At 48.4% G+C, this 13,213-nt stretch overlaps 1 protein-coding gene across 1 annotated transcript; it reads right to left on the bottom strand.

The window, feature by feature from the left end:
• Positions 1-7,835: 7,835 nt before the first annotated feature.
• On the bottom strand, positions 7,836-10,021 carry LOC119342035 (RING-H2 finger protein ATL43-like). Its single transcript, XM_037613874.1, has one exon. It carries the CDS (start codon positions 9,606-9,608, stop codon positions 8,397-8,399), a length of 1,212 nt encoding a protein of 403 aa, XP_037469771.1. The 5' UTR covers positions 9,609-10,021; the 3' UTR covers positions 7,836-8,396.
• Between the last annotated feature and the right edge of the window lie 3,192 nt (positions 10,022-13,213).

The following is a 13,213-nucleotide window of genomic DNA, read 5'->3' as shown; positions in this document are numbered from 1 at the left end:
CCATGTTTACAAGAATTTTATATGTTTTTGGTATGATTTGCATGGAACTAACCCAGACTGACGTTGTTTTCAGCAGAACTATCGTGGTGTTGTTTTTTGTGTAGAAATGAAAGTTCTCCAAATGAGCTGAAACTTGTTGACGATTTTTTTTTGAACGAAAGAGACCCCCAAAGCTTCGTGGGAGGGCCAGAAGAGCCACGAGGAGGGCACAACCCACCAGGGCATGCCTGAGGGGCCCGGCTTGCCCCGGTTGGTTGTTCACACCTCGAGGCCCATCTTCACGTGAAACTGACGCCAAAAAATCCTATAAATAGAGAAACCATCAGAAATAACCCTAGATCGGAAGTTCCGCCGCCGCAAGCCTCTGTATCCATGAAAACTAATTTTGACCCTGTTCCGGCACTCTGTCGGAGGGGGAGATCATCATCGGATGCCATCTTCATCTTCCCTATGGTCTCCATGATGAGGAGGGAGTAGTCCACCCTCAGGGCTGAGGATTTGTACCAGTAGCTATGTGTTTAATCTCTCTCTCGCTCTCTCTCTCTCTCTCTCGTGTTCTTGAGATGGCACGATCTTGATGTATCGCGGGCTTTGTTAATATGGTTGGATCATATGGTGTTTTCCCCTCTCTATCTTGTTGTGGTTTGAGATTTTGTTTTATTGGATTGAATACTTTTATGGATTTGAGAACACTTGACGTATGTCTTGCTATGAATACTCGTGGTGACAATGGGGTATCATATTGATTCACTTGATATATGTTTTGGCACTCAACTCGTGGATTCCCGAGGTGACATTTGGGTAATCTATGCATAGGGGTTGATGCACGTTCTTATCTTTGTTTCTCCGGTAGAAATCTTGGGGCAATCTTTGAGGTTCTTTGTATTGGATTGAGTATTATGAATCTAAAATTGTTTGATGCATATCGTATAATTAACTCATGGACACTTGTGGTGACATTGGAGTATCTAGGTGACATTAGAGTTGGCTGATGCGTATCATATGGTGTTATTTTAGTACAGACTCTTGGATAGATCGAACGGAAAGAATAATTTTGTGTTATTTTAGTACGAACTCTTGAATAGATCAAACCGAAAGAATAACTTTAAGGTGGTTTCATACCCTACAAACAATTTCTTCTTATGTTCGCCGCTAGATAAGAACTTTGGAGCGATTCTTCATCACACTTTGAGGGATGGTTATATGATCCAATTAGATTAGCATTGTTGAGAGATTGCACTAGCGAAAGTACGGACCCTAGGCCTTGTTCTCAAGCATTGCAATGTCGTTTGTGCTCACTTTTATCATTTGCTACCTTGCTATTTTTATTTATTCAGATTATAAAAATATATTTCTACCATCCATATTACACTTTTGTCACAATCTCTTCGCTGAACTAGTGCACCTATACATTTTGCCATTGTATTGGGTGTGTTGGGGACACCAGAGACTCTTTGTTATTTGGTTGCAAGTTTGTTTGAGAGAGACCATCTTCATCCTACGCCTCCCACGGATTGATATACCTTAGGTCATCCACTTGAGGAAAAAATTGCTACTGTCCGACAAAATGCTACGCTTGGAGCCCAACATGAGTCTACAAGAATAAAGTTGCATAGTAGACATCAAGGACATGTGAAAAATCCTAGAATAGTCATTTTTATCAATACCTTTGCCAAACAAAAACATCCCACTTTTGTGAAAATTTATTTTCAATGCGGCTTGCGCACAACACATACTTCAAGTTATGTGCGTTGTTAAAGTCATCTTGTAATAGGAAGATAGTGTCATCTGCATATTGTAGCATATTGACACCACCATCCAAATTATCTACCAACAACCCTTTAATCTGTCCATTTTTCTTTGCATTTTCCTTCAGCATAGCTAATGCATCTGCAGCTAAATCAACATCAAAGGAGATAGAGACTCCACTTGTCTAAGACCTTTATGAGTAGGGAAATAAGGTCCCAAATTATCATTTACTTCTACACAAACATTACCCCCTCTAATAGTTTCCATGATCCAATTAATCCATTTATCACGGAATCCTTTTTGCCTCAACATTTCAAAAACAAAAGGCCATTTCACCTTATCATATGTTTTTCAAAATGCACTTGGAATAACAACGCATCCTTGTTTTTCTTATGTAAACTATTTAAAGCTTCATGTAAAATAAGAACCCCCTCCATTATATACCTGCCTTTGATGTAGGCAGTTTGCATTGGAAAAATCACCTTCCCTGCAACCCCATTCAATATGTTCAAGAATACCTTAGTGAAGATTTTTAAACTAAAATTTAAAAGACAAATAGGCCTAAACTTCTGTATCTCATTAGCAACTTACTTTTAGGTAGTAAAGTGATTATCCCATAGTTCAATCTTTTAATATCTAAATTCCCTTTATGGAAGTCATGAAACATTGCTTTCAGGTCATTTTGCTCCAAGTCCCAAAAGTGTTGATAAAACTCAGTAGGAAAGCCATCAGGCCTAGGAGATTTATTTTGTGCCATATTAAATACAACACTTTTAGTTTCTTATAAAGAAAATTCCTCCACTAATCTAGTCCTACCATAATCTGGAACAGTGTCAGTATTATCAATATTCAGAGATATAGAAGATACTTCAGGGTGTCCAAACAGATTCCTATAAAATTAGTAATGTAATCTATCAAATTTTTATACCCCTTAATTTTTCCGTCCTCCTATTCCAAACTACTGATTTTATTCTTCCTATGCGTTCCATTGGCTTTGGCATGGATGTATCTAGTATTACTATCTCCTTTTAGAATCTCATCTATTTTTCCCTCGGTTCCCATTTAGCTTCTTACTGACTCCGCAACCTACCTAGCTAAGCTCTAAGTACCATCTGCTCCACCCTATCTACAAGAGACAACCCATATTGCTCAGAATGTTTGTCAAGTCTATGAAATTTCAATAATATATCTTTTTCCAACTCTCTATACCATGCATTCATGTTCCTATTCCACCCTTTTAGTTTGGGCCATAATATTCTTAGTTTTTTTTGCCATTTCTCAATGCTAGTTCCACTGATATTGTGATCATTCCAACCTTTACTCACAATTCTGTCAAGCCCATCCCTTAAACACTAGGAATTTTCAAATCTAAAAAATAGATCAGTTTTCACAACATCTTCAGGGTCAAGCAATAAAGGAACATGATCATATATTACTCTGACTAAGGCAGAAATCTCTGTCAGAGGGTTATTTTCCTCCCATTCAACACTGCATAAAACTCTATCTAGTTTTTCAAAAGTACGTTGAGGCATAGCATTATCCCAAGTGAACTTCCTACCATGCATCTCCAGTCCCCTCACCCTAGCTTGCTCCAATATGACATTAAAGAGAAAACTCCAATGCCCTGGAGTAGCTGGTTTGTTTTTGCCAAAAGCTTTTCTAATCATGTTAACATCACCTCCTATCAGGATGGGATTAACACAATCTTGAAAGACCCTTGACGATTGAGATCAAAATATGGCTTTACTAGCAGGTTCAGCATCCCCATAGACCATCACCAAGTCCCATATAAATGTGTCCTTAACATCTTGCACTATCATTTTGATAAAGTAATCTCCTTCATCCCGTGCAGTACGTCAAGAGTAGTGTAATTGACACCCATGAGCAAGCCACCAGACTTTCCCCTGGCAGAAACATGATGCCAATGAAAACCTCTCCTAGCACATATCCCTTATAGACATTTATAGAGAAATCATGCCTCAAAGTTTCTTGCAATCCTAAAAAGTTTGCTTTCATATCCATCACCATTTCCCTAAGAATTCTTTTCTTAACATCCCCCAAAACCCCTCATGTTCTAGAAAACTCCTCTCATCCTTTCCTTTTTTTATTTTTATCAGAGTGTTCCAGATTTTTTTATGCAAACAATAGATTTCCTCCCAGGATTCTCGGGGGGGTCTATTTTTATATCTATCATTTTTATGTGAAAACATGTCTCTGAATTGTTCCCAACCCTCTTTCTCCTCATCTATGTCATTGTTTTCCTCCTCACACATCAATTCTTATATACTATATTCCTATGTTTCAATCACATGGCTCACCTCATACATAAATGCTGAGTTACCGGTCATTTTGTTATTATTATGAACCCACAAATCCACTCTGGCCTTTTCTACTACTTTTACAAAATATTTTTTTGACAAGGACTGCTTTTATAAAATTGATATGATGACCAATTATACCAATCTTCCCTCCCAAATTAACAACCACACTTACAACTATCCCACGCAAATAAACATGTGAAGAAGAGAGTAAGTTTGGAATTTGTCCTCACCATATTCATCTTTCTGAGCATCCCTTTTTTAGCTAACTCCTCTATGTTGCAATCCTCTTTATCTTTGTGTCACTCACACCTTCCCAGTAATTTCAAACTTTTTGGGTCAAGTTCCCTCTCTCGGCTTTCTTAACCATAGTCCCAAAGGAGTCTTGTTCCCCGCTTGTTGTGTAGTCCACTTGTTCCAAGTATTCATCTTCCTGTTACAGAAAACCAAGCTCCCCCAAGTTCTTGTCTAGTTTATTGTCCCCACTCCCATTTCCCTCCTCGACATCATTTTTTCTCAACATCAATCATCTTATTATCTGTTCGAGAGCCCCTAATTTCAGCCATAGGCCTCATGTTTTGTTGCAACAACTCGTGTTGCCTTCTAATCTCTCTCTTCGACCCCATCCTCATGATTCCCATCTCTTTTCTATTTTATTCTTCCACCACCAACTGAGTTGTCTTTCTGGCAGCCATCTCTTCGGCTAATTGCAGCCTGAGTAACAAATTTTCCCCCTCTACACTAGCTGTGTTGCCTTGCTCCTTGTTGTAGCTACATTCTCCATTTAACGACTTTTTTGCACATTACTGCTAATCACATTTTCATATTATTTCAAGGACAAACCCCCTAAAGTCACACTGGTTCTCGTTTGATCAATGCTTTCATTTTTCTTGCTCTTGTCATTTTCTTTTTGTTCCACCACATCCTCTAAATTGATAAAATCAAACATTTTCCTCTTGTTACCTTCCTCAAATTTTTACCGTCCTTGTTCAGCCACTGACTCCAGTTCAATCCCAATATCATGCAACAACAAATCTTTGGTGGTGATTTTTGTTCTTGTAGGTATTTTGTGCGAGTCCCTAACCCCAACTTTCAACCTTATTTCTTCCTTGACATGGATATTCTCAACATCCACTTTCACCACAGGACCTAGAGTAGATCCAGCCTCGCAAATTCCTACTAATGTCTCAACGAATCAGCACTCCATACATCTGAATCCAAATGGAATGAAGTTTTCCTTTTGCTTTATCATCAGGACTCCAAAAGTCCACCTCAACGATAGCACTAGACACACAAGAGTAAATCTCTCCAAAAAAATAGTTCGACCAGCTTGGCTTTATTAGGAAATCTCATCAAAAAGGATTCATGGCTTTGGAACTTGGCTCTCCAAGTCCACCCCACTCAAAAATTCTGCTAAACCCCTATACTAGTGTAGTTTTATTGAGCCGGCCAGAGTGTACAACCACTATTGCCATTATTAGCATGTTCTACAACACAGATTTCCATGGTAGTCTGAACAAGTAAACATCCTAATGCTCTTGCTCCATATCCCACATACTTGGCTATTGGCTTAGGCTCCCTCTGGATAGTACAGCCTTCAGTCCTATGAGATCCTCTTTGACAAACCACAGATAATACATTGGTTTTGCAATCTTTGTTACTATGCCCACACCTTTGCACTTTCCACAGATTTGCTCCTTCTCTCCATCCCCATCAACCTTGTGTCCAGTTCCTCTATCATTTCTCTCCTTCTCACTATTACCAATAGGTATGACACTACTTTTAGGGATATTTGCCAACAAGTACTGATATTGCTGGGCCAACTGTTCAGGTGCCAAGAAGAAAAGTTTCCCCATCCCCAGCCCCAATGGCATCATTTGCGAGCAATTCTACAAAGGAGCGCCATGAATGCCCCTGCTGTTGAATAGATATCCCATGCGCCCCTTGTTGTTGTTGCCGCCGTCCACCGCCACCATTGTTCTTCCTTGAGGTCACATTTCTAGTCCCCACTCTATGTTGATTGTAGCTGTCATTCCCACCTTGTCCAGCAAAAGCTCCAAAACCAGAGCCCCCTCCTCCACCCTGCGAAGAAACACCTCCAAACCTATTCTGGGTGAATCCCTTACCTCCTAATCCACCACTACTGTTCTCAGACCTCCCCCCCACCAAAACCTCCATCTCTATCACTATGATCAAACTGATCATAATTTCTATCCTCTTGCCTGCCATAATCTTTGCCTCCCTTCCATGTTCTCACTTGCTTCTCTCTCTGCCTCCGTCTGCTCTCCCAGACCTGCCACCGCCGCCTTCTTCTCCACAGAACAAGGGGAAGTGGGGAATTCCAGATGAGCTAGGTCAGGAATGGGTGTAGGAGCTTCATATAGCCCCCCTCCCACACACGCACACCCTTGGACAAGCCAGATGTACAATGGGCTTCATTCGCCCTTTTTGTGCTCTGCACCAGGAAGTGTATCGTGTGAGGCGACACAAAATTCTTCCCTACGCGACACGCTCGCTAGTCAACCACGCATCCCTCCACTCCGACAAGGGAGATCGTGTTGCCCCGCACCACCACCACGCCCTGCAGGTAAATGAGCACCCTCGCCGGCGGCCGCCAGCCTGAGATCCAGCAGGTACCACGTCGGCCACCGCGAGTCGCCCGTCGCGTATTCGCTTGTCTGTCGGTCGCCGCCCTGAGATCCGGCAGGTACCACGCCGGCCTTCGCGAGTCGCCAGTCGTGTATTCGCCTGTCTCTCTCATACCACGACCACCTTCTCCTTAGGGTCTGTCTAGAACTCAGTCGACTGAGACTTAACGAAGTCTCAGTCGAGTGACGTCAGTTATACCTGGCCATGGGAAGCACGGCCCGGCCGGCCCGGCCCGACGCTATCCTCGGGCCGGGCTCGGGCCTAGATTTTGAGCCCGAAGGCCGGGCCCGGGCCCGTAGTATTTGCATTTTTCTGAAGGTCGGGCCGGGCCGGCCCGAAGCCCAACGGGCTTTTTCATGTTCGGGTCGGGCTTAGGCCCAAAAAACAGGCCCGATGGCCGGCCCGGGCCGGGCCCGGGCCTGGGTTTTTTGCATCGGGCTTGGCTAGGCCCGACCCGAGGTATGGCCAGGTATAACGTCAGTGTAGTTGTTTTGCTGCAAGCGGCATGGCTAGATGCTACAACCGATGAAGAAAAATGTTGCGGCGGTTCTGCAAACAACGACAACTGATGATGCAACCGGTGTGACTAACATACTATAACCAACAAAATAGATGCTGCAACTGATAGGAAAAAAAAGTTGCAGACGTTGGGACAAAATGTTGCAAGGTCAACCGAGAATTGGTTAAATCTCAGTCGACTGAGTTTTAGCAAGCCCGTTCTCCTTAAGATCCCGCCTCTTCTTACCGAAGCTAAGAACACCTGTTGCAGCAGCAATGAAGTCCAGCACAATTCACACGGGTGAAATGAGCACGGGTAACACAGGATGGGCATCAATGGTTTAGCGAGGACCATGCTAGTCTGTGAACGGATAAGTCCGAGCAACAGAACAAAAGAAGTTAAGAAACGTGTGATCCCTAGCCGTTAGGCTGGGGACAAGGGTACGGGCCATGCGAGCACGAGGCCACGACGCCGTTGCAACATGACGGGCAAGTACGAGGCAATTGTGCGGCCGCCGAACGCTCTCCTCACGTGGTACTACTCACTCCCCTCCACCAGAAAGCAAAAGACAAACCAGGATTAGAAAAGCCTAGCAATAAGCAAAGGCAAACGGCAAAGGAAGAAGAAAACAAGATGCGACATGGGCGGCACGCCGCTTTAGCATCCACCATAGATCCAGGCACGCGGCGCAACAACAACTTGTACAAAAGAAAAGGGGCGGTGTCGCAGCACTTCACTTTCTCGTAGTACAGACAGAAGAATTACAACACGCATACGAACAGCCTTTTCTCCGTGGTTCCCTCATCCCCGACCCGGCCGGCGCAAGCCGCCGAAACCTCACTAGCCGCGAGCACACACGCCGGAATTGTGTGGCTCCCATCCGCAGAGGATCCACGGCCCGCTGCCGATCGCGGCCGCCCGTATTGCGGAGCGGACACCGGCCTCGAGATGCGCTCGAAAGCAACATCCCCTCCTCCAGTCGCGGCTTCCGAGGCGGCCATGGCGTGGCCCGGGGTAGGGGTAGGGACGGGAGGGGCAATGATTACTGCGATGCCCATCACGTGAACCCACTGGAGTGCCTGGTGACGCTTTACTGCCCCGTAATAACGTGGCCATGTGAGGGGCAGTCTCGCCAGAGAAAGAAAATGCGGATGCCTTTCTGGGGGCCCGGCAACAGCGGCCTAGGTGCTAGGGCCGTTAACGCCGGGCGAGCCCCGGGCCCACCAGCTCGAGCCCGGCCACCGACGCGCGCTCCCGGCCCGCGCTTCTGCGCCGGCGCGGATCGGAGGGAGGCGGCTCACGCCGGCGATCTCGGAGAGGCAGCGCCCGCTGATCTCCGTCCTGCCGCGGTTGCCTGAGTTGACGGCGGCCGAGCAGGAGTATCGCCCGGTCTCTGTCACCAGCATCTCTGACCGCACGAACATCAGATCGGCCGGCCGGAGGTCGCTCCACCGCTGCTTCGCTGCCGGGGCCGTCTCGTCGTCGCAGCCGCACGCGGTGCTCACCAGGATACGGTGCCCGAAGCGCCTGTCGAACGCCACGGGATCGGGCTCCGCCACTGCGGCTGCCGGCTCCACCATCAGCACCCGGTCCTTCCTCACCTTCGCGACGTCGAAGCAGCCCACCGTAGCCGCGCCACCATCGCCTCCTCCCAACTCCAGATCGGCCGAGCGCCGTGACGTAGGGCCAACCCGCCCAGGCGCTCGCACTGACCCCGTCGAGTGCCGGCCCCCGATCCTTCGCCACGCCGGGGAGGGAGCAGGTGCAGGAGCCAAGGCTGCGTCGACCTTGCTCTTGTCCTTGACCGTCGCAACGGCAGTGGCAGCAGCAGCAGCAGCTTTCTGCTCCGGCGGTTCGGGAGGTCCCGTCGTGGACGGCTTGGGCGGCTCGGGCAGGAGCAGCACGTCCTCCGGGTCGACGCGGGAGCGGCAGAGCGGGCACGTGGAGTGCGCATCCAGCCACGTATCCACGCACTCGACGTGGAACCCATGCCGGCATTTGGGCAGCAGCCGCAGCGCCTCCGTCGGCTCGAAGCGGCCGAGGCAGACGGCGCACTCGAGCCCGGCCTTCTGCCCGCGCAGCGCGCCGAAGCGGAACACCGGGAGCGACTCCACCACCGCGCGTTCCACGCCGGAGTTCCTCCGCTCACCCGCCGCCCCGCCACCGGAACCACCACCGCTGCCGTACGGGCCCGACGACTCCGCGGCGCTCCGCTTGCAGTGCTTGGCGTAGAGCAGCAGGAGGAACGTGATGGAGAAGACGCTCGTCAGTATCCCCACGACCACCGCCACGCCCGGCTTGAACGGCGCGGCCGAGGACGTGGACGGCGACGGCAGCGGCGACATGATCGCGCCGTCGTAGTCGGAGAGCAGAAGCCGCCGCGACGGCTCCATGTCCACCACCACCACCACCCTCGCCCGAGCGGCACGGCAAGCTGCGCAAAACGAGGAGATAAACAATGGCGCCGCTCCACTGCGGCCACCACGCAACGAGAGTGTGATCGATTTGTAAACACGCGGTAGGGGTAATAATAGCGGCGGAGACTAGAGCTCTAGTGGTAGCGGCGTCCGGCGTGCAATGGCAGCAGCCAGAGCCACTCCTCCTACTACTACTAGTGGGGGCGGTGAGCGTATCTCGCGCCGGTGGGGCCAGGTGGCCAGCGAGTCACCCGGTTGCGCTGCTCCGCCGGTGATCGTAACCGTGGCGAACCCACTGCTGCGGCTTGTCGCGGAGCGAGCTAGAGGGAGTGGCGATACACTACGGCCACTGCCGCACTGACAGTTCAGTTGTGGCGGGGTGGGCCCGCGCGTCAGCAGATGAATGGAGTACGTGGGCTGTGGCGGGCTTGTTTACTCCGAGAGGGAAAACGAAACGGGGAGCAGCATGGGCTGGGGCGCAGCGACCCCTGTTTCGAGCGAGTAATGCGCATTTAAGAATCGAAGGGGCCGCGATTACTGTTCTGGCCCCGAGTTAAGGGCGTCTTAATCATACATGTCAGGGGCAGTATCGGAAACCCCTCTCGTCGTCTCCGATCGGTGGCCGTGCGCGCGGAGCTAGGGAATGAAAGCCCGTGCAGGGAAAAAGGATGGGCCGCGCATACGCGCACGCGGGCTGATTCACCGCCTCGGTCACTGACACGGCTACCGCGATTCGCGGTGGGCCCCACACGTCAGACCATTACGTGCAACGAGCGTGGGGTTGGCAGTGGCACGGGAGAGACAGAGAGTGGGTTCTGGCGTTCTGGGTTATCAAAGTTCGGGGCACGTGAGGCCTGCTCTGCTCTGCCCGACGGGCGAAATTTTGAATGTTTGCTAGGGAAATTTTTAGTTTAATTTCATGGGCGCCCCGTGCGGGCTACGAGGATCTCAGAGGCTGGACCATGTACCTATCGCCGCAGAGGTTGCCCTGCGCGGCTTAATTTAGCTCGTCGAGTACGCAGGTGCGTCGTCACATCACATAATCGTAATAAATCGACCGATTCGTGGTGGACGCTACGTGGATCCGGCGGTACGGTTTTTGAAAAGCGCATTTGAAAACCGCCGGGTACGCGAGGGAGCAGTACGGGGCGCTCTGCCACTGCTGGTGATATCGCCCGCGTCGGAAGAGCACTGTGCGGATCTGGATGCGCGGGCACTGTGCAAGTACGCTCCTCATGAGTGATGATAGCCCACCATCACCATGCCAACTTGCTCACGAGTTACCACTACCAACGTGCGTACATACACGGGCCAGCTCAAGCTCGATCGCCTTCTATTTACCTCAGTAAGAAGATGATGCATCTCAACGAAACCAGAGGGAAGTGATATAGGAGTTATTACGTTACGTGCATGCTCAGCAATAGTTTAGCCGCTGCTGCAGCGCTGTTGCGCGACAATTTGCAGGCTGGTTTGAAGCGGCGATCGCTCGACACGTACGTGACCCGTGCGATATCGCACTGCTGGCTGCAGCGCCGGGGTTTAAGCCAGCGCGACGGTGCAGTACGCAGTACGCGCCCTGCACGGCGGGAACGACATAAGTCTGTTCTCTTCTAACGTGACCAGGCGCGGGAAGGAAACCAAATGAGTGGCCCGGCTGACTGGCTCGGCTGCCGGCCGCGACAGGGCTCGGCGCGGCAGCATCTGGGAGCTCCGATCGGGTGGCCGGAGCAGTGCGGTTGGTGACGCGTGCACAGTGGCGCGGCTTGTCGGCGGGTGTCTCCAAATAGACCGAATGCTTGTATGCATGCGGCATGCACTCGTGAGAAGCAATGTGACACGACACGAGCGCAAGCTGGTTTAGATCGCTCACTGTTAGGCCTGACAGCTCGCTCGGGACTTCTCGTGGACGCTAGTGGAACGGAAGCTATCACATCAATGGAGGCTGCCAAGAAATAGCCGTGGTATAAAAGTGTGCACAGGGGACTGTGTGTATGGTGACGGATTAACGCGGTGGTGAACTGCCGGCCTTGTTGGCCTTCTGGGTTTATCAATGTTGGTCATTTTATTACTTGTCGGCGTTGGTGAAGGTGTAAACCCCTTCCCTATAAAAAAAATGGGTGTAAAAAGTAGGATGGAGATCGAGCTCCTTGGGGGCTTTAATTTTGGAAAAAAAATAAAAATTCAACCTTTTCAGTTTCAAAATATTCTTTAAAAAAATCATATGTATACAAGCATGTAATGTCTATGTGTGTAAAATTTCAGGATGAAATACCTTGAATTGCGTGCTGCAAAAAAACCAAATCATGTAAGTTTTTTTGTGTGTAGGTCTCATTTTAAGGTATTTCAACCTGAAAATTTACACACATGTACATTATCTGTATATTTGTGTATATCTGTATATTTCAACCTGAAAATTTTAAGGTATATTTTGTGTATATATAAATATTTTTTAGAATTTTTTAAAATTTGAAAAATTCAAATTAAGGCCACCTTGGAGCTCGGTCTCCATTTGGCATTTTTCTGTAAACCCTTCTATTTTCTTTTAGGAAAACCGTCATGGTGAGATTGCATATTGATTGAAATCAATGGTTACATCGTCGACAAAGTTCTATAAATTTAAAACCAGAGGAATCATCGTCTCAGATAGAAGAAGTGGTAGTAGAGAGATCATTCCTAGCAAAATCGGATGTCACTCAGTTGGCCTCCCTACAACAATACTCAATTTAAACATTTTCTTTTTTAACAGTGGTACAGATTTGAAGATAAGTTGAGTGTTGCAACTTTTTATCTTGCTCTCAAAGTTTCGTACAACAACAACTCATTATTAGATGAACAACGTCATGGGTTAGTACAATTGTTAGAATTATGGTGGCCACAGATGCACACACGTCAAATGTTATTAGCCCTTGAGTTTTCTCACACGTGCGGACTAACTTTAGAGCAACTCTGGCAAAGTCACCATAAAACACTTCAAAACAATCGTGTGATAGCTGGTCGGCACGGACCCACACACGGACGGTACACATAGGGACTTGCAACGCGGCCCAAGTTGCGGTAGCAACATGACTCATATCGCAACCTTCATCAACCCGTCTCGCACGTGACAGACACATGGGCTTGCAACACGTTCCAAGTTGCAGTGCCAACACGGTTCACGTTGCATTCTGCATCAACCCATCTCATGCATGGCAGGCATAGTCACACAGGGACTTGCAACCTGACCCAAGTTGTGGTGGCAACACTGCTCATGTTGCAACCTGCACCAACATGTCGACTTCACTCAGATTATCAGTTGTAGTGATAACAAGGCTCACGTTGCAACGGATTTGGATCATATCAGACGGCTGACACGCGCTGGAGCCAATGGCTTTGGAGGTGATTAGCACGTCAACCGACTGACGCGTAGCACCTGCCTTACAATATAGAGGTTGATGAGATAACACACAAACTCAGAGTCTCCAAATTGGCTGCCATATCATGGGATCCACTCGTCAATGATATATACTTTTCCCCAATCTTCCTACGAACCCCATGTGAGTTGGGGTACCACATGAAGTTTTCTTCGCATCACACACAATCGC

The sequence above is a fragment of the Triticum dicoccoides genome, chromosome 7B (assembly GCF_002162155.2).
Source record: "Triticum dicoccoides isolate Atlit2015 ecotype Zavitan chromosome 7B, WEW_v2.0, whole genome shotgun sequence".
In the NCBI taxonomy this organism is placed as follows: domain Eukaryota; kingdom Viridiplantae; phylum Streptophyta; class Magnoliopsida; order Poales; family Poaceae; genus Triticum; species Triticum dicoccoides.
This window is presented reverse-complemented; position numbering and strand designations above follow the sequence as displayed.